Source organism: Citrus clementina, unplaced genomic scaffold (assembly GCF_000493195.1).
Source record: "Citrus clementina cultivar Clemenules unplaced genomic scaffold, Citrus_clementina_v1.0 scaffold_5, whole genome shotgun sequence".
Lineage (NCBI taxonomy): Eukaryota > Viridiplantae > Streptophyta > Magnoliopsida > Sapindales > Rutaceae > Citrus > Citrus x clementina.
Window position 1 is genome coordinate 42,404,934 of NW_006262201.1, and position 20,668 is coordinate 42,425,601.

The 20,668-nt window shown below is 33.2% G+C and overlaps 2 protein-coding genes across 2 annotated transcripts; one reads left to right on the forward strand and one right to left on the reverse strand.

Moving 5' to 3' along the window:
• Positions 1–3,361: 3,361 nt before the first annotated feature.
• Positions 3,362–6,555, reverse strand: LOC18041354 (rop guanine nucleotide exchange factor 1). Its single transcript, XM_006435220.2, has 6 exons — positions 6,495–6,555; positions 6,018–6,349; positions 5,451–5,567; positions 4,816–5,357; positions 4,208–4,561; positions 3,362–3,812 (listed from the first exon to the last, which is right to left on the reverse strand). Exons 2-6 carry the CDS (start codon positions 6,307–6,309, stop codon positions 3,462–3,464), a joined length of 1,656 nt encoding a protein of 551 aa, XP_006435283.1. The 5' UTR covers positions 6,310–6,349; positions 6,495–6,555; the 3' UTR covers positions 3,362–3,461.
• Positions 6,556–12,669: 6,114 nt separating this feature from the next.
• On the forward strand, positions 12,670–18,353 carry LOC18041355 (prolyl endopeptidase). Its single transcript, XM_024183876.1, has 12 exons — positions 12,670–12,674; positions 12,846–13,064; positions 13,157–13,577; positions 13,749–13,819; positions 14,064–14,226; positions 15,180–15,773; positions 15,943–16,326; positions 17,084–17,159; positions 17,242–17,305; positions 17,730–17,865; positions 18,005–18,118; positions 18,205–18,353. The coding sequence occupies exons 1-12, from the start codon at positions 12,670–12,672 to the stop codon at positions 18,268–18,270; spliced, it is 2,313 nt and encodes a 770-aa protein (XP_024039644.1). The 3' UTR covers positions 18,271–18,353.
• Positions 18,354–20,668: the final 2,315 nt, after the last annotated feature.

Genomic DNA, 20,668 nt, shown 5'->3' on the forward strand with positions numbered 1-20,668 from the left:
ACACCCCAAAAGCTCCAACACTAGTCGTCATCATCATCCACGTAGGCTCATCATTGAACCCTGACACTGCTATTTTATTAATGAGGAAACGATTTCCTCTCCACTCGCCTTCATATCGCATGCCCCCCCTAATCTCCAGTCAAATTTCTAGGCTAGTGTATTTGACTTGCTCGTGGTGGCAAACTGACAATGGACAATTTTTTTTTTTTTTTTTTCGCGTGGGTTAAGTTAGGTTTCTTCATTAGGGCGGCCAAAATGGGTCTCAACTTTCAAGCCTTCGTCCGTTTGGAATCTCTTATTCGCTTTGAGTAATCAATCAAATACTGACTTTGCTGTGTGAAATTGAAAATGGCAATAATAGTGTACGCATGTATATTGGGGGTCCTTTTCATTTTAGTTCTGTTTTCTTTTTGAGTAAATAATTTTGTCTCTTGTTCAAAGAGTCAATGGGATGCAGTTTATAGGTCAACATCTCAAAATTAAATTGACTCTTAACTATGACCATGAGGTTGTGTGGATCATGTTATCTTGGCTTTTAGCATATTCTTTTCGTGAATTGTGAAAGAAATTGTTAGTCATATGTTGTATTTTGTTGATTTTTTTGCTGTTGTTAATTCCATTTCCCTCTCTTAACGAGGACTTATATAAGGAGAGAAAAACAAATTGCAATATTAAATGCCTTAACGTATCATCGGAAGATGTGAATTTATATGTGAGTGTCAATTTGATTAACTGAACAAAAACAAATTGAGTTGGAGTAGGTTTTTTTTTTTGGTTTGCAAATTTTTTATATTTTTACTGGGAGTTATTTGTTTGTTATTTGGCCATTCCACTTGCTCATCATCCTATTTATATTTTGTTTGACAGCCATTACCGGTGAAGGCTTTTTCTCAATTGATTTCTACTGTAGTGCATGTTGTGAGTCATGTTATATGATTATCTCCTTGAAATTTCTGGAGAAGTGAAAGGAAGAACGTAAGTGTGTATTAATTGAATTATTTGTAACATATATATTGTGTATAAATTGAACAATATATATGTGAAGTGCACACTTTGTAAAAACCTAAGAAAAAATTATATGCACTCACCAATTAACTCCACAACGGGCAAAGTTTGGGGATAAACTTGTCATTAATGTAAAATTTAAGAGTAATTTTGTTAGTTGTTCTGACTTTTATGGGGTTGGAGAGGATCCACTTCCATTTTTCAGAATCTAAACTTGGGAGGACGAAGGCCTAAGAAGATGGAGAGAATACTTGTGCAGTGAATACATTGTTTATTAAGTTGAGAGAACACACAAAATACTTTCCTGGGTGCAAGAGAATCAAGGAGATCTCGCAGAGTTCGGAGCAATTCAGGTTGGATATGATCTCTCTAAAGTTAATATGAGCTCTAGAAAGGTTTTTATGGAGGATGATGACTTTGTCCCTATCCCACGAAGTTTTCTTGAAACATTTTAGGTGGCTGGTGAAGTCTGAAGAGATATTATTTTATCCAAAATTATTTTGGGAAAGGCCCAAAGGCTCAAAACATTTGGGTTTGAGAGCGGAGATTTTATCGCGTCGGAACCCAAAATATTCTTATAGAGTCGGACCGACGATCGTACGGCCTTTTTTTTTACCAATTCGTTATCGGTGATTGCACAGTCGCTCGCCGCCGACTGCACAGCCAACTTCACGGCTCGCCGTTTGCTTTGTTGGTATTCTTGCTTTTGTGCTAATAAAGAGAGGTTTATGTTGGGTGGGTCAGAAAATGATGGAAATGAATTAGCTTTTTTAACCAAAAAAAAAAAAAAAATTGTAAGAAATTGTGCAAGATTTGATTAAATAGAAGGAAATTTTATTCAGATTTTTCTCTTTCTAGTGATTTGATGTTTCATGTGATTTCTTACATCCATTACAAAGTTCACATGTTGCTCCAACCACTAGGTTTCACTCCACGCTTTCTCAATTATTTGGACACCCTTCCAGTGACGGGATATAATGTTGATTCTGTGAAACTAGTGCTTGCACGTTGAATGAAACATTGAAACTGGTGCAGATTTGGACAGCAACAAGAAAATTATATTAAGAAATATTTCTTGCATTTTTTTTTTAATTTGATTTGCAAAGAATCGTGATGTTCATTTTGATAATTTGACCATGTAGCAAGTGAGATGCCAGATTTGAGCTTTAAGCTGGCGGTTGTCTCTCAGGTAAGCAAAGCTGTTACCTTTACATATGTTAATGACAGACATCTTTTATCACCATCTAAATCACGATAATTAATGCCATGTTTGCATATACGCACTTACAATTGTAAATTCCGTACTATATGCAGACCAAGATATCTTGATCAATTGGTGAAACAATTTCTGAATCCAAGTCCATCATCGTTACAGTTAGATCATTCTTGGTGTTCATTTGACTGGTGTAACCATTTCTTCTTGGCGGGAATCCAGCGGTAACAAATTCTATTGTTAGCTCAAGAAGTTAACAGTGCTCGTGGGCATTATAGGAACTAAATTCTTGAACAGGAATTATCTTGTTTGATTTGCAATGACTAATGAATGGCTTGAGTGAGGAGAGGATTCCTGGGCCGGCCTGCATTCGAATATGACCCCTAACCAAGAAAAAGTGTCCTGCTCATCCTGAACAATAATAATTATATAGTTATTTGAAAAAAAAAATTAAAAGTAAATTAGCACTCCTCGCTTAATGGCATTCGTCGCTTTCCCATAAAATGATAAACAAGTGTGTAAAGAGTGAGGTCATGGTGCTAAATCTCCTTTCGGCTAAAGTACCAATTTGTTGTCAATGGGCTCGTAGCCATTGTCACAACCAGTGCATGAATTCGAATCACAACAATAATTAGAATAATTTCCTTCCATATGAAATTAGATAGGAGAAAAATTATCTTATATGTAGTAGAATAAATATCCTTCAAAAAAAGTATCGATTTGCCTAAGAAAGAAGAAAAACAAGCCCGGTTGCTTTATGAACTTGGAACTGATGAATCACTCATTCATCCTGGTTGTTTGACCAAAATAATAATAATAATAATAAATCATTCGTCCTGGTGTTGTTGTTTCTAAAGACCCTATCGCCTATGGAGTCTCATGAATCAGCAACACGGATGTATGACCAACTCGTGTTTAATAAATAAATAAATAAAAGTTATGACCAACTTTCAAATAAATAGCACAATTGAAGAAAGAAAATGCCAGAAAGCAAACTGAACCTCAGAAGAGCTTCCATTACGCCTCACCTGAAGGTTCTGGAAATAACAGAAATAACTCTATAATTAAGCAAGTCAGTAAATAAAAATTTTGACTATCTCAATAATTATGAAGGAATATAAACAAGATTCTTTCTACTGCTCTTCTATGTCAAAATCAATTTCCAAATGCATTTTCGTACCAGAAGGAACAAGTAATATCAGTCTAATTCAGAAGTGCTACTATGTTTGCTCTTCCAATATAATTAGAAAGTCAGTTTTTCTAATGCCCCATCAATCCGAGCTCGTAGATCACTCTGATCGAGCAAAGAATGTGCCCTGCCCCTGGGGCTTCTAACCAAAGAGTAAAATGATGGAATTCTAAAAGGAGAGGTAGACGAGCTCCGTTGAAGAGAGAAGGGGCTAGGTAATATTCGTTTTTGTTTGGGAATAGTTCCATTGAACCTTGTTTGGTCATATAGAGATGCAGTCTCGGCTGCTGCACGTTGTTTAGTGGCATCATCCACATATAGGAGATCATCAATCCTAGCCATTATGTTGAAGGCCAAGCTTTCCATCACCCTAGAGTAGCTCTCAAGGATTGACTGCCCCACATCCTGCAAAGCGAAGGGATTTAAAATTTTCTTTTCTCATTTATGAATGCAATAACAAGCAAAAACATAGTTTCCTCCCATCTCACTTGCACATGTATAAGCTCTTTCTCAATGATATTTGTATTTATTATTTTTTGGTTGGTAAAGTAACCTTACTCTAAATGCCAAGTCTTGCACCAGTCCAAGGCATCAAAGGGCGTAGATTCATACTTCAATTACTTCACAAATATAAATAGTTCCATTCAGAATTCCCTAAAAGATTAAATAGACACATAGTTCCCCCACTTCTTAATACATATCAAATGAAATGGAGTTTTAGTAGTGTAGAATGTGATGATCCTTATTGACAGAAAGAGGAGTGCAAAAGCTAAATTGCACAAGTTGGTCATGTGACATACCTTGTTATATTGAATCTTGTTCATGTCCAAAGCAGTCTGTGGGAGGCTTGGGAATCTTAACTTCAAGTTCTGTAAGATGGTATCAGCCCGGTGTGCTAGAAGCTTACTTCTTTCTATGTCACTAACAAAGCCTTTGACCTTACCACCCCATGATGACCTCCCCGACTTTGTGCGAATTATACGCTTATTCTGGTACTTCTGCCTCCAAATGTGCACAGCTGCCTCAATCCTGTTTGCTATTTCCAGAGTGGTGTATTCTGATGACAAGTCTAAGTAAGCAAGAAGAGACTCTGGAGAGAACTGATCAGCAGTTATGTAATTATACATTATCTCACCCAAACATTCTTTTCCGCTCTGAAAGATTGGTGGAAACAACGAAAACATATATTAGATGGAATATTAAATGAACATACAGTTACACATCATTTTAGATGGTGAAATAGGGGGTAAAAAAATCCTGCTACTCTAGTGGGAAATCACATGTTTTGTTAGATTTGAATAAAATTGTTTGGATTGAGCAATCACAAAATTAAAGACCAGTGCAAGCCAAAATACTGAAGGATATTTGCCTTCCCATGTAACAGAAGTACAAAACAAAATTCTCATACCTTGGGCAAGCTCTCCAAGTAAGCATTTGGGATTTCCATCTCGGCCAACACATTACTATTGATTGCCATGGCAGCCTTAAGGATCTGACTCGTACACTCCCTAGCCTGTTGCAATCTCTCCCTCATATTCTCAGACAAACCATTTGGGGGAACCATAGGGAATGGGAGCCACCACTTCTCTTCTGGACCAGCAAAAGGCCTACTAGAGGACGAACATGAAGGAAACGTTTTAGTATCATCACCACCACCACCAACTATCAGCCCACGATCAACATAACAAAACTCAGCTTCGCGAAACCCTTCAAGAATGTTAACCAGCATAGTATCAAGCTTCTTGAGTGCTGGAAGGTTTACATAAAGGTCAGACCGCGGCCTAGTCACCATGACTTCAAATGTCCCACCACCTGGAAATTCTTGCAATGATGGAATAAGTTCCACTATAGAATCACTTACACATAAAAGCCACTCCATCTCTCGCTGCCACATCATCTTCTTCCGTAATGCTAGTGGCTCTAACTTCCATAGTTCCCCAAATACAGAAGCTGCAAAAATTTCCCAATATAAATAATTGGCCTATGCAACGCAGAGCATGAAAGCAACAAGATCAAACAATATGAATATACAATACAACTAACCAGAAAGATTTGTAATGGCATTGGAGATTGCAAGAGCGGTGCAGACTCCCTTCCCTCCTCCTGACATATCTTCTCCAAGAAGAAGCTTAGCAAAACGCTCCTTCATTAATTCGATTTCTGAAACGATACGAATACAAATCAAAGTACAGTCAAGTAACACCGCCAAAAGAATAAAAAGGAAAATTAGAGGACTTTCACTCTGAGATCAATTGATAAATAGAACAGAAAATCTGTATCTAGTGTCCTGTTTGGCAGGTGCAGAAATGGAGGCGAAGAACGGACTGATTCTTTTTCTTTTTGGTTTTTTTTTTTTTAACGAACAGACTCAACTTTAATACCAGAATACCAGAAAATCTGAGCCATTACAATAATATTCAGCAACCAAAGAGAGAGCAGGAGGTCATAACGGCAATGAATAACAGATCCAAATTTTCAAAAGAACAAATTTCTAAAATGTACCAAAACACGGAACGCATAAGCCATTGCCGTTAAATTAAATATTCACCGAACTTGTTGACGTCAAGTTAATTAACAGAAAAACAACGTGACAATGAACAGAACACTAACCGGATAAGTCAGAATCTGGTATTTTCTCCGTATCGTTAACCGAAACGACGACGTGTCTACCCCCAACCACCGGCAACATAATAGGAACTTCCTCTGAGGAGCCTGAACTGTCATCAAAGTCAGGTTCCACGAGCGATGAAGAGGTCAAGAAAGTGGAAGCGCTGTCAAAATGCCGATTCGAAAAGCTGCCGCTACTGGAACTTTCCGACTCACTGACGTCAGCGCTCAAGCTGTAACTCTCGAATCGCTCGCTCATTTCTTCCAACCCGTCCTCCGATGAAACGCTTGCCATTGTTAAAGATCAAATTATAGCTGCTACAGCCAGCTTGCTTCTAACAAAAATATCATTACATATAATGAGATTTGAGTAAAGAGAGGTAAAAAATTAAAGTGAATAAAAGCTCTTTACGACTGATGAGTGCATGAGTCTCTGTGCTCTCTCTTTCATATTCATATTGATTCCAAAATTGCCGTTACCTTTGTGTAACAGCAGTCCCTACCAAAAGAGACAAAGCAGTTTTTTTACTCTTTTTTTTTTTCTCTCTCTCTCTCTATCAATTGCGCGCGTTATTTGCCGCATCGGCAAAATGAGAGCGTGAAGAAAACGTTCTGATCGTTTGTGTAACAGCCTTTTTTTTCATAAAATAAAGAAGAAAAAAGAAGAAACACAGGTCCCCCTAAGCCTCTGTGCTATGCAGCTGCTCGCTCGCTCTGAGCTACTTTATAGACGCAATTTAAGCTGCAGATCAGCTTAGGTGAGAGTCTTAATCATCAGTAAGCATATTCATATTTGAAATGTCCGTAATGGGTATTATTGCGCAGCTACTAACTGGCATTGGATGATTCCATTATTGCGAGAACATAAATGGTTATCTCTACTGCAACTTTTAGAAGGTGAAGTATTGAATTGTTTGATGTCAGACTTAATTTTTTTTTGTTATTGAAAGTCTTAAACACAGACTTCCTGGCTATAAGGAATGGGGTATAATAATATATCTTTTTCTTCTTTTATAGAATTGTTGTTGGAGTTTAAATTGAAAATATAAAAAATGAGCATTTTATAAGAGTTATTCACGGATGTTGGAAGTTACTATCTATATACGATGCTTGAATATAAAATTATACACAACAAACAGAATGAGGACACTTGTACATAAAATAAAATAATGAAGTGAATGGAGTCACGTATGATTTTATATGTAATTTTACATGCCAATAGATTATTCTTCATTGCATACTGTAATAACAATTTATTGGGCTTGGGTTTCGGATTGAAATTGACAGCAGCCTAGAGTTGAGGGACCAAATAACGCATGATTGGCTGACACACTGGGTATTAGTGTGTGTGTGTGTTGTATCACTTGTATATGCGTGTGTGTGTGTGTGTGTGTGTGTGTATGAGCAGCCACTGGTGGCCTTTGGGCTTTAAATCCAAAGGCCGACGGCCTCTCTCCCAGAGATTGTTACAATCCGGGATTGGAACACATACAAACGTACATACATATACCTACACACACACATATTCAATGAAGGATCTTAAATTTTTCGATTTAGAAAAACTATTAAACCACGTAGTTTAAAGTATAATGACATTATACCATTAAATCGTATGGTTTAATAGTTTTTTCAAACTTTAATAAAGTTCAAGATTTCAATTTTTATGAGTTTCGATTTGGGTTGCAATCTGTTCAATTTTAAGAATTCAACCCAAACGGGTTCAAAAGTTAGTTTGATTTGGTTTAGTTTAAGTTCAAATTCAATTTGGTTTAATTTAGTTCAGATTCAAAATCAATTTGGTTTCAAATTATAATTTCGAGATAAAATTTGGTTTGGGTAAGCTTTAAGGGAAATTGAGACTTTTTTTTAATATTTAAATGTAACTCAATCGAGTTAGACATTCTGTTCACTTTTATTTTTGAACAGAGTCCAAATTCAGTTGGTTTTCAATTCTCAATCCAATTGATTTTTAGGGTCAAACCAAACATTGAAATAAATTTTGAATTATGTTTAGTTCGATTTGATCTGAATCGAATCCCCATCCCTTTGTTATGAAGTCTATTGAAAGCAAGGTGAATTTGAGCTTTTTTTTTTTGGGAAATATTACTCATAAAATAAGTATTATAAGTAGTGATCTAATTCACTCAGTTTTCAATAATCTATTAATAAATATTTGAGACAAAGAATGTACCATCAATTTATAGTCTTAGTTCTCAAATTTAATACTTAAAAATATCAAAATGATATTTGTTCATTTTATTATTTTATTTTATTTTTTTGCTATTTTCTCACACAACTTCCTACAAAATATTTGTTGTCAATTTTTTCTATAATTATTGTACTTTTGATTATTTTTTAGGAAACAATTATAATATATACAGTAAAATATCTCTATAGTCATAATATTGGGACCAAACTAATTTTATTATTATGAAGAGATTATAACTTAGTAGAGATGTACCTGGAAAAATTATTATTTTGACTTAGTTTTCCTTAGTGCAAGTGATATAGAGGCAAAGTATGCAATACATTGATAATCAATTAATAGAGCATGTCAAATATAATGTACAAATGATGATAAAAGAGATAGATAGAGTTTCAAAAAATTAGTATATATATTTATTATGAAGTGTTGGGGTCATACAAAGTTATCTTGAAAGTCTAAAGAATAAATTATTATCTCAAACAATGTTATAAAAACCTTTAATGTGAATAGTATACATTCGTTGCAAATGTAATGATAATTGTCACTATATAGAGGCAAGTTTCTTAAGACGAGATATAGCAAAATTATAACTCATTACACTGTGTAGTTTATTATTATTTATAACTGACTCAAATTAGGATCAAATTTTTTTATAATTATATGGAAGTTATTTCTGTATAGAATATCACTATCAAGAGGTTTTACTATAGTGTAGGTAGCTATCGTGCTTAAATTCATAATACCAAATAGATTGTCTTTGTAAGCTTTATGTAGTCTTCATAAATAGGTTTAATGTACAATTATCAATTTTTTTTAAAGAAATCATAATTGTCTACTTGAAAAAAGTGGAGTTAACGATTAATATTAAGCGATAATAATTACATTAAAAGACACAACTGAAGGGTTGTTTGTTTTTTTTTTTGAAGTATGAATTTTAATTATTTTTAGACATTTAAATTTTTAATTTACTCTATAACTTATATATGATTATAAGATGTTTATGTTTGAATGAAAAAAGTTAAATATTCCAACTTTTATCTAAATGGAAAAATATTTTATTCAATTTTTATTATTCTTTTTAATTAATACCCATATTAAATACATTTATTTCATACTCTATAAAATATCCTTTTTATTATTTTTTATTTATCATTTTCTTTGTTTAGTGATATTAAACTATTATTTTTTATTATGAATGAAAATTTTAAATAAAACAGGATTTTAAATAAGTATTTTTATAATAGGCCCATCTCTTTGTATTTATAATCATTATTTTTTCATAGATTTAAATATTATTTGAAAATTAATTTTAATTCAAATGATTAAACAATTCTTGGTTGGCTTAAGCAAGTATCAAACAAAATACATATTATATATAAAAATAGCATTATAAATATCATATATTTATGCCAAAAATTACATGTGCTAAATGTGTGTGTGTGTGTTCATGCATTGTTAAGGTACATGTTATCAAAATTTTTAACTAATCAAATAATTTATTTATAACTTGTCATATTTTTAATAAATAAATATAAGTATTGTTAATATTTATAAGATTATATATGTCAAAATATCCTATTTAAGATGTTTTTTTATAAAAAAAATTAACACTTATATTCATATATTTAAAAAATATATATATATCATTCATATATATGCATTTGGATATATTTAGACTTCAGTTAAACTCAGACTCATTCAAATTTTAAATAAAAAATAAACACCATCTTAGTTTTTGATAAACTTATATTGCATTTTTTACTAGTTACATTGTAATAGTAACGTTTTTCTTTAGGTTGAGAAATTTTCTTGCATGACTGGAAGTTTAAATTTACACATTTTATAGCACAATCCAAAAATCTACCGAAGATAGCTAAAGAATCTACTCCATACAAAAAAAAAAAATATTTACTCCCATTAATATGATAATTTATTTAAATTTTCCATGTTATCTCGAGATTAAGTTCATGAATTTTTCATGGAAGAACGATTGAAAATGTTTGTCATTACAAAAGTTGATTGTTTAGCACATGTCTCTTAGGGTACTTTGGTCATTTTATATTATTAGGATAAACTAGTCAAATAAAACTTGTCTTAAAGCAACATTAATGGTTAAAGATACTTGAGAAAAAATAAAATTATTAGTGAATAAATAATAAATTTTAAATTGTAAAATATTAAATATTAGTTTAAATAACAAATATCAAAATATTTATACAAATAATATAAATATTAGTTAATATAAAATATTTAATATAATTTAGACTTAACTACAACCAAAAGTACACTATCCTACAAGGCTATAACTCACAAATCACACTCTAAATCACTCTCCCATAGTCTTGCTCATCGTTTTCGAATTATTCGCGCAATAGCAAGCACCCAACTCGTCTTCATCTCATCATAACCGTGTAGCACATTGCGTTGTCAGTAGCCTAGCTCATATCAACGTCAACTAGCAGCCACACATGCGGCTTTGTTGCGCCATAGTTAGTGATCAACATGTATCATTACTCATTGACAACAATCACGTTAATATTATATAAAAATCACATTATTTGAATTTTGTTTTGAAAATCATTATTTCAATATTATATATACCAAAAGTTTGAAGGAGTGGAATGAAATAAGGCCCATTGATGATTATTCTCATTTTATTTTATATATTTTTAGGTTAATATAATTAAATTAAGTTCGAAAACTAAAAAGATATCAGTTATTCGGGAATCGAGGACTCTCAGGAATCCCCTGTTATTATTCGGGGAGGAGATGTGGATCCCCTCAAGTGGTTATGATGGGGATGGGGACACATACATAATATCGGGACGGGTACGAGGCTATTGGTCCTCTCCCCTCCCCATTGCCATCCCCCCTGTCACCTGGGTTCCTACAAAAATTTTGATAAAACCTCTCTATAGTAATACTCTACATAAGAATAGTCTCCATATGGTTACAAAAAATTCTAATCTCAATTTGCAATAGTTATAAATAAGAATAAACTCCATATTGAAGTAAGTTATAATTTTTCTAGTTCCCGTCTTACGAAACTTGCTTCCACATAATAATAATTATCTATCTATTACAAAAAAAATGTGTTCTGTTACATTAAAAGAATTTGTCTCCGCTCAATATAGTAAGATAAATGAGAGAAACTTTAAAGAGAATGCAAAAGATTAGGGTCTTTTAAGATAAATTTACATATTTTAAACACTACATAAAAACGTATACTAGTTTTTTAAAACTATATATATATATATATATATATATATATATATATATATATATATATATACATATCTGTTGTGAATGTCTATACATTGGATTTGACATGCCAATAATTAAATACCATTACAAAACATATTGATTGTATATTTTAAATAGTGTAGGCTTACTATAATAATGTTCTGAAATTTAAGGTAGGTTTAGAAAATAATAGGGTGAAAATATCCCCTATGATTTTGAAATATTTCCAAACTTCAAAGGGTTTATTTCTTTTACTACTCAATCACCTAATTCAAACTAGCTTCCTGCCATGCAGCTCACCTGTTTTAATAAATAGTTGGTAACTGGAAGAGTGTGTGACAATCAAAATTATGCATCTAATGTATGTGATTATTGATGTGCTAGTAATTTATATATTTTCTTAATTTAATTTTATGTTAAATTATATTTTATTATATTAATTTATCTTAATTTTATATTTTATTATTTTAGGTATAATCTAAGATTAAAAAGGAATTAAATCAGAGCATTTAAAAAGAAATTTGTTTGAAGGAATAAAAAGGAAAAAAATAAAGAAATTTAATGGAAACAAATCAAAGAAGATTTAATTAAATTAATCATCATGCATGCAATCACGTGGAAAGAATTGGAGAATTAATTGACAAGTAAATATGGAGAGCATGTGCACAACTTTTGGAAGAGAATCTTAATTAAGTAATTCAAATTCCTTATGAGCTTGGAATTAAAAAAGCATTATAAAAAGGGTACGAGCGAAAGTCGAGAGGGAAAAAAAAAAGGAATTAGAGAAAAGCTAAAGTAGCTCCACAAGAAGAATCAAGGAGAAGTACACTTTTTTTTTTCTATTAATTCTTGAATCTGTTAAGCCGGATTAATATTTTACTTTTTATTATATTATTTGTGCTGACTAATATATTTATTAATTTATGCAATAAATATAAAGAATTTGAAACTCCTTTGACTTATTATTTAAGTTAAAGACAAAATTTGAAAATATCAAAATGAGGATTTTATGGTGTTAATAGCCGAAAGAAAAATTGATTTCTTAGTTTAAGAAATATATTACAACATTTTATGCCATAATGTGGATCATTTTTCAAGCAGCTTAATTTATATGACGAGAAAATACAAGGGATTTTGATACTTTTATCATAAATTTAGAAACCTCACCTTTGTTCACTCTGACAAATACACGAAGAGAGTCAATAAATGGCGTAGCGTAAAAGAGGGTCCAAAAATAACAATATCTTAAAAATGACGACATTTCTTCCACAAAAAATGAGGACACCTCAACACTGACAGTGAGAGAACGTCGTCTTTGTCCCCCACGCCTATTGTGGTAATTTCCTTATGCGCTCATCTCAAATACACGCCAGTTAATAAAGTCTCCTTTCGGTTTGCCTCTCAAACGAAGAAAGCCAAAGCAAAGGCAAACGCGTTACTTGTTTGAACCTCATTCATTCTCGCAGTTATCGTTCTCAAAGTTCTGCGAGCATGGCCTCACTTTCTGGCATAGACGAAAGCTTGCAATATCCGGTCGCTCGTAGAGACGAGTCCGTTGTTGATGATTATCACGGCGTTAAGATCGTCGATCCTTATAGATGGTAAATGAATATATTATTCAAAATCAGCTTTGACTTTTGACCGAAATTCATTTTTTTTCTTTTTTTCTTTTTTTTTTGGTTTTTGGGGGCAGGCTTGAGGATCCAGATGCGGAAGAGGTCAAAGATTTTGTGCAAAAGCAAGTGGAATTAACAGATTCGGTGCTGAAAAATTGTGACGTGAGGGACAAGCTTCGCGAGAAGATAACAAAGCTGTTTGATAGTCCACGATACGACGCGCCGTTTAAGCGGGGGAATAAGTATTTTTATTTTCATAATACGGGGCTGCAACCACAAAGCGTGCTTTATGTGCAGGATAGCTTGGATGCAAAAGCGAAGGTGTTGCTGGATCCGAATACCCTTAGTGACGATGGAACGGCGGCGTTAATTAAAGTTTCGGTCAGTGAGGATGCTAAGTACTTGGCGTACGCACTTAGTTACAGTGGAAGTGATTGGGCGACTATCAAATTAATGCGCATTGAGGATCAAATTGTTGAAGCTGATGCTTTGTCTTGGGTCTGTTTCTGTTTCTCCCATTCCTTTGGTTATTTTTTTCATTTGACAATATCATTGCTGAATGTACCTACGTACAAGCTTTTCTTATATTTGCGCGGCATATTCTTTTTCTTTTATTTATTTTCACTCGTCAAATCAACTATTTATTCCTTTTGGAGTGTTGTATCACAGTTTAAATTTTCAAGTATTGCTTGGACCCATGATAGCAAAGGATTTTTCTACAGCCGTTACCCAGCTCCCAAGTAAGTGAACTTCACCATTTGGGTTGGCTCAGTAGAATTTGAATTCTTGAATCTGTATTTTAGCTGTAAATTCAACAAACGTTATGGATAATTTATGAATTTTAAACTTTTTTGATTGTGAAATTAAATAAATAGATAAAATATACTTCGCCTGGGTTATTGTATTTGTTTTATGCGTTTATTAATTTTTTTTTTTTAATCCTTAAGTATGAAAATTGTTTTATTCTCTTGTATTATTCTTTAGAGAGGGCAAAGATATGGATGCTGGAACAGAGACTGACTCGAACCTATATCACGAATTTTACTATCATTTTCTGGGCACCAAACAATCGGAAGATATTTTATGCTGGAAAGACCCCGAACATCCCAAGTATATTTTTTCTGGCCATGTTACAGAAGACGGGCAGGTGATTACCTCTTCATAGGTTTAATCTCTTTGCCTATTTTGGATCAAAATGTTGTGTTTGAGTGGTGCCCGTGTTCTTTATTTCTTTTTCTTTTCATTTTTGTTTTCATGGTATGATTGTGCCCTTGTCTGTTCACCTGAAATAGTTAACGCAAAGCTTCATCAATGAAATACCCAAATTTTGGCAAACTAGATATCAAAGGGCACTAAATGGGATATAATGAAGAATAATATAACCTCTCTTCTATAAGATTTTTAAAAGTTAATACTCTTTAAAACGAGGTTCATTTGTAATTACTACAGGTCTGGTGGCAATTTAAATTTTAAATACCCATGTTATTCTGTTAAATAAATTATTTACTAGGGATGGCAATTGGTTGGGTTAGATTCAGGTTTGAACGATCATAAAAATAAAAAATCCTACTCTAAAAATTCCCGGTCATTTGAATTAGGCCCGACCAATTAGGGTTAGGGTCGAGTTGGGCTTTTGTCCAAGCCCGAACTTCATAATTTTTTAAATTTTTTTATATTTAAGTAATTTAATATTTTAAAAAATAGCATAACCTCCCATATATATATATATATTAAAATTTAATATAAATAATAAAATACATATAATTTAAAATCATGTTTTATAAAATTATACAAATAATTTTTTTTTTAAATTTAAAATTCCGATTAGGTAAAGTCAAGTCAGGTAGAGCCCGAACCCTAATCCGAATTTAATTGGACCTTAATTTTTAGACATAAACCCGACCCAAAACCTTTAAAGTCGGGTCAAAGCTCGAAAAATTTCAAGTTGTCAATTGAGCCAAAATTTAGGCCAGTTATTTTTGTCATTCCTAAAAGCAACTAATACTAAAGTTAATTATATGGGGAATTTATTATAATGCATGACAAGTTTTTGTGGAACTCTTGTTGTAATTTAACTTCACATTTAATTCTGTTCTGCAGTATCTTGTCATGTGTATAGAAGAGAACTGTGATCCAGTCAATAAAGTATACTATTGTGACTTGTCTGCACTGCCAGAAGGTTTGGAAGGTTTTAAGAAAAGAGATGGCTTGCTCCCATTTGTTAAGCTAATTGATGGATTCGATGCACAATATGAAGTCATTGCAAATGACGACACCGTATTTACCTTCCTCACCAATAAGGATGCCCCAAAGTATAAAATAATCCGCGTAGATCTCAAGGAGCCAAATGATTGGTTTGAAGTTATCCCAGAGGCTGAAAGAGATGTGCTTGAGTCAGCAACTGCTGTTAATCTTAATCAAATGATTGTGAGTTACTTGAGTGACGTGAAGTATGTTCTTCAGATAAGGGATTTGAAAAATGGTTCCCTGTTGCATCAATTACCAATTGAGATCGGCTCAGTTAATGCGATATCTGCACGTCGTGAAGACAGTGTGGTTTTTATTAGTTTTACTAGTTTCCTTATTCCTGGCATCGTATATCAATGCAATTTAAAAACTGAGACTCCGGAAATGAAGATATTCCGGGAGACTATTATACCTGGATTTGATCGCTCCGAGTTCCATGTTCATCAGGTAGGCGATTGTCGTTTGTTTGTTAACACTGGATGATGCTAGCTTTCTGATTTTATTGTTCAATCTGTCTCAAGTTGTCTTGTTATTTGCTTTATTTTCGTGGGCTTCATTCTTTTTTTTTGCCAAACTGCATTTTGTTCGGTGTTTGATTTGGGTTTCTCATTTCTAGGTTTTTGTGCCTAGCAAGGACGGTAGTACTAAGATACCAATGTTCATTGTATCCAAAAAGAATATTAAATTGGATGGATCGCACCCATGTTTATTGTATGGATATGGTGGATTTAACATCAGTGTGACACCTTCATTCAGTGTCAGTCGTACTATTCTCATGAGGCATCTTGGTGCGGTCTTCTGCATTGCCAACATCCGAGGTGGTGGAGAGTATGGAGAGGAGTGGCATAAAGGAGGTGCACTTGCAAAAAAGCAGAATTGCTTTGACGACTTTATTTCTGCATCCGAGTATCTAATATCTGCTGGTTATACCCAGTCCAGAAAGTTGTGTATTGAAGGGGGGAGCAATGGCGGGCTTCTTGTTGGGGCTTGCATAAATCAGGTGGACTATTTAAGTGGCTTTGTAATTTTCAGTTTTCTCTTATTATTATCGTATTGAATTCATAAAATTAGGAGTGGGCACGGGTCGGGTTGCTCAACCCAACCCAACCCACATATAGAACGGATTGAAATTTTTCAACCCAACCCGACCTAACCTGTAGTTTTGCGGGTTGGGTTGATTGGGTTAGATTTTTAAAAAAAATTATTTTTACGGTATAATTAAATAGTGAACAAAAATAAATAAATAAATTAAAAAAACTAAAAAATACAAATATTAAAATCTTTAGAACAAATCTAACATTTCAAAGTTTTTATATTTATATTTTTTAATTTTTATATGAAATATCAAAATTTATATAATAATTTTTATATACATACGGATTGACCGGTTGGATTAGGTTGATTGGATTGAGTTTTTGACAAAATTTATTGTTATAGTCTAATTAAATAATGAACAAAAATAAATAAATAAATTAGATAAACAAAAAAAATGTAAATATTAAAATCCTTAAAACAAATCTAACATTTCAAAATTTTTATATTTATATTTTTTTAATTTTTATATAAAATATCAAAATTCATATAATAATTTATATATATATATACACATGTTGACAAGTTGGGTTGGGTTAAAAATTTTTAACCCAACCCAACCCGCAAAAAATCACACGAGTTGGGTCGGGTTCACGGGTTGTGCGGGTTGATGCCCACCCCTACATAAAATAGCATTGGTAATTTTTGTTTCCCTTCTGTTGCAGAGACCTGATCTTTTTGGTTGTGCTCTGGCTCATGTTGGTGTAATGGACATGCTTCGGTACCACAAGTTTACCATAGGTTAGTTTAAATCTTTTTAGCTTAGCAATAGACAAGTTTAACTATTTTAACCATATGTACTCATGAAGGTTTTTCTTTGTAGGTCATGCATGGGTTTCCGATTTTGGTTGTTCAGAGGAAGAGGAAGAGTTCTATTGGCTAATCAAGTGAGTAAAACCTTGTTCTCTGTCTAAAAATGTTGTGTATTCGTGATAGGCTTTTATGTACTTCAGTCCAAAGTTATAAATCTATGACATATTAGACATTTTACACACACGATCTAGCAATTGAAAAACCTTTTTCCCTTGGAAAACTTAAAACTGTGTAGAAATGGTTAACTTTGGTCAATTTCTCAGAATGTTCAGCCATTTCCTCTTCTTCGTCTCTTATGGGGTCAAGAACTTTTGCTGCTTTGATTTTAGAATATTATTTTTGTCAGCCTTACATAACACCTTATGTCGTTTGATCACTTATCAACGTCAACATAAAATGTGCTCTCTTGTTTCTTGAAAACTGATTAGTGTCTGACTTACTTTCCGCTTCTCCTTTTTTGTAAGCTATTAGTTTATATGCTCATTTTATTTTCTGTAGGTACTCCCCACTACATAATGTGAGAAGACCATGGGAACAGAACCCTGATAAACCTTTTCAGTACCCATCTACCCTACTGTTGACAGCCGATCATGATGATCGTGTTGTGCCTTTGCACTCGTTGAAGTTATTGGCGGTGAGTCCTTACATATTGTTTTGTTGTCTTATATTTTTTGCATTTATTTCTTCCTCTGCAAAGCCTATGCCTACGCATGGTTAGCTTGTGATAATCATGTGAGACTATTTTATGTTTCATGCGTTCTATTTATTCTCAGACTATGCAATATGTTTTATGCACGAGCTTGGAGAATAGCCCTCAGACCAATCCAATAATTGGTCGCATTGAGCGCAAGGCTGGACATGGAGTTGGACTTCCAACACAGAAAATGGTAAATTTAATCTTCTTTTTACTCAGTTTTTGTGTAATTGATTCCTTATTTACTATTTTGCCTTGGCCTTCCATATATTACTGCAGATTGATGAAGCTGCTGATCGCTATGGCTTCATGGCAAAAATGTTAGGAGCTTCTTGGGTTGAGTAACTGACGTAGATCTCACAGAATGAAAATGTTGGTGGTAGGAAAAGTTTTGGAACCAGAGTTATTACTCTCGTTTCTTTTTTTTTTTTTTTTAACGAATATGATGGAACTTTTTTTTATAAATGAGTAATGGTAGACATATTTGATTTTGTTTCAAATTTTATTTTGAATGACGTAGCATGTAATTTGTTTGTCATCCATTAAGTTGTTGATAAATAAATTAATTGTATTATCTTACTAATCGATTAACAAATGCCATATCATTTGAAATAGATTTTTAGGACAAAAGTTTGGGATATATAAAATTACTTATAAATAAAAAGTCCTAAATCCAATATTTAGGACAACACTTAAGAATTAAGATTGAACCAATTAAAAAAAAATTACTGATGTCTCTACAGGTATAATAAAAAACAAATAAAACATAGAAGCATAACATTATTGGTAATGTGAACTCAAATGATTTCCAAATGAAAACACGAAACATAAACTAATTTTTGAGTGGCAAAGAGAGTAGTAGTATCAATATTATCCAATCATTTGCTTATTTCGGCAAAATATCTCAGAAACATTAGCACAAACTCTTATGAAATCGATTAACAAAAATTAACAGATATTCCACCAAGCTAAGGTAAAAGACACTCCAGGCGGCCAGTGATAAAATCAATGTACCGTCACAGGTAATGAACCAACTGCATGTAGTGATATATCTAACAAATACAACAATCCATCGATGACACAAGAGGATCAATAAATTGAGTGTGCTGTAACGTGCAAAGATTAAGGAGAAAAGTTTACCACAGGTTAGTCCAGGAGGATATAATTAAGAATTTTGTTCAGTTACTACACGTTTAAAATATATTATAATTTTAAACATTCACATAACAATAAATAGCATCCCAACTATAATATTTATTGATGATATTTATATTCTTCAACGAGTTTTCAAGTTTTTAAAATGATACATGATAGTTTTATCATCAATGGATGGTTTAGATAGCATACACTTAGTGTTGGCAATATAGCAACAAAAGTCATGGATGGGTGAGATTTGGTGACATATCTATAGTTTGCTTTTGTTACTTGTTGGTTTTTCTGTGATGATGAAATTATAATATCTAAGTTTAGGGTATGTTTATGTTAGTTGTTTATTTTAATCTCTATCAATAAAATAAAATTGAAAAGAAAAATGTCATTTCTAATTTTTTTTTTTTTTGTGAATTAGTACTTATTAGGGTGGGTAATACATTTTGTAAAATTAAAATAAGTAATTAAATTCTAAAGATATGGGCTTTTAGATATGGGGCAAGGTGAAACTTTTCAGAATCAGCTAGGAAATTTTCGTAGTTTCAATACCTAGAAAGAGCACTTTTCCAATGCCCTACCCCGGTCCTGTACTGAAAAATCTGGAATTATAACTATATATAGTTATGCATTTATTAGTGAGATTTACTTTGGAGGTCATAACTCATACGTGGGTTTTTTATTTTTGTTGTTCCATTCTCATCGGGAATGATTCTTCTCTTTTGTTCGATTTCATCAGGGGTCGACGAAGTTGAGATTAAGGAAGAATACCAGCTTCAACTTATGTTATGTTTACCCAGGACGGTGCAGCAGGGAGACAAGGGATGGTGTCCATGATAATTGCGGACCCAGTGGCAAAAGACAGAGGTGCAGGAAGAGTTTCCATTGGCCAATCAAGTAAGTAAACCTTGTTCTATGTCTAAAAGTGAAACAGGAAGCCAAGCTCAGTATTTTGTATGGTGGAGCTGGGTTATTGGCCTACTCGCTTTAGCATCAACTCTCCCTCTCACACTGTCAAGCAGAAAACGTTCTGCTTCTCCATCGGTATTATATTCTAAGCATAGATGCATGTACCTCACAGTTGATGATTATTTGGTATTGGGTTATTATGCTCATTTTACCACATTTATTTCCCTAGATACTCACCATTGCATATTGTGAAAGTCGGAAACAGCACCCTAATAAGCCTTGCCGTCAACCATCCACCACGCTGTCAACGGCTGATCCGACATGACCGAGGTGTGCCTTTGTGCTTGTTGAAGTTATTGTCGGCGAGTCGTTAATATGAATTATAGTTTCAATGACATTTCTTGTTTTCTTTGATTAATTTCAGAGCAAAGCATATGCCTATGTTGCGGTTAGCTTACTGTGAATCAATGAATGACTATTTTGTGCTCTTCACGATTTATTCTGATTCCTTTGCAGTGATTTTTGTTAACTTTTGTTGCATGTCAGTGAAATTGACCGCCGATCGCTCGCGGGTTCCATTTATTCTCAGACTATGCAATATGTTTCGTGGAGAATAGCCAGACCAACACAATAATTGGTCGCATCGATTGTAAGTCTGTACATGGATCAGGAAGCTCAACAAAGAAAC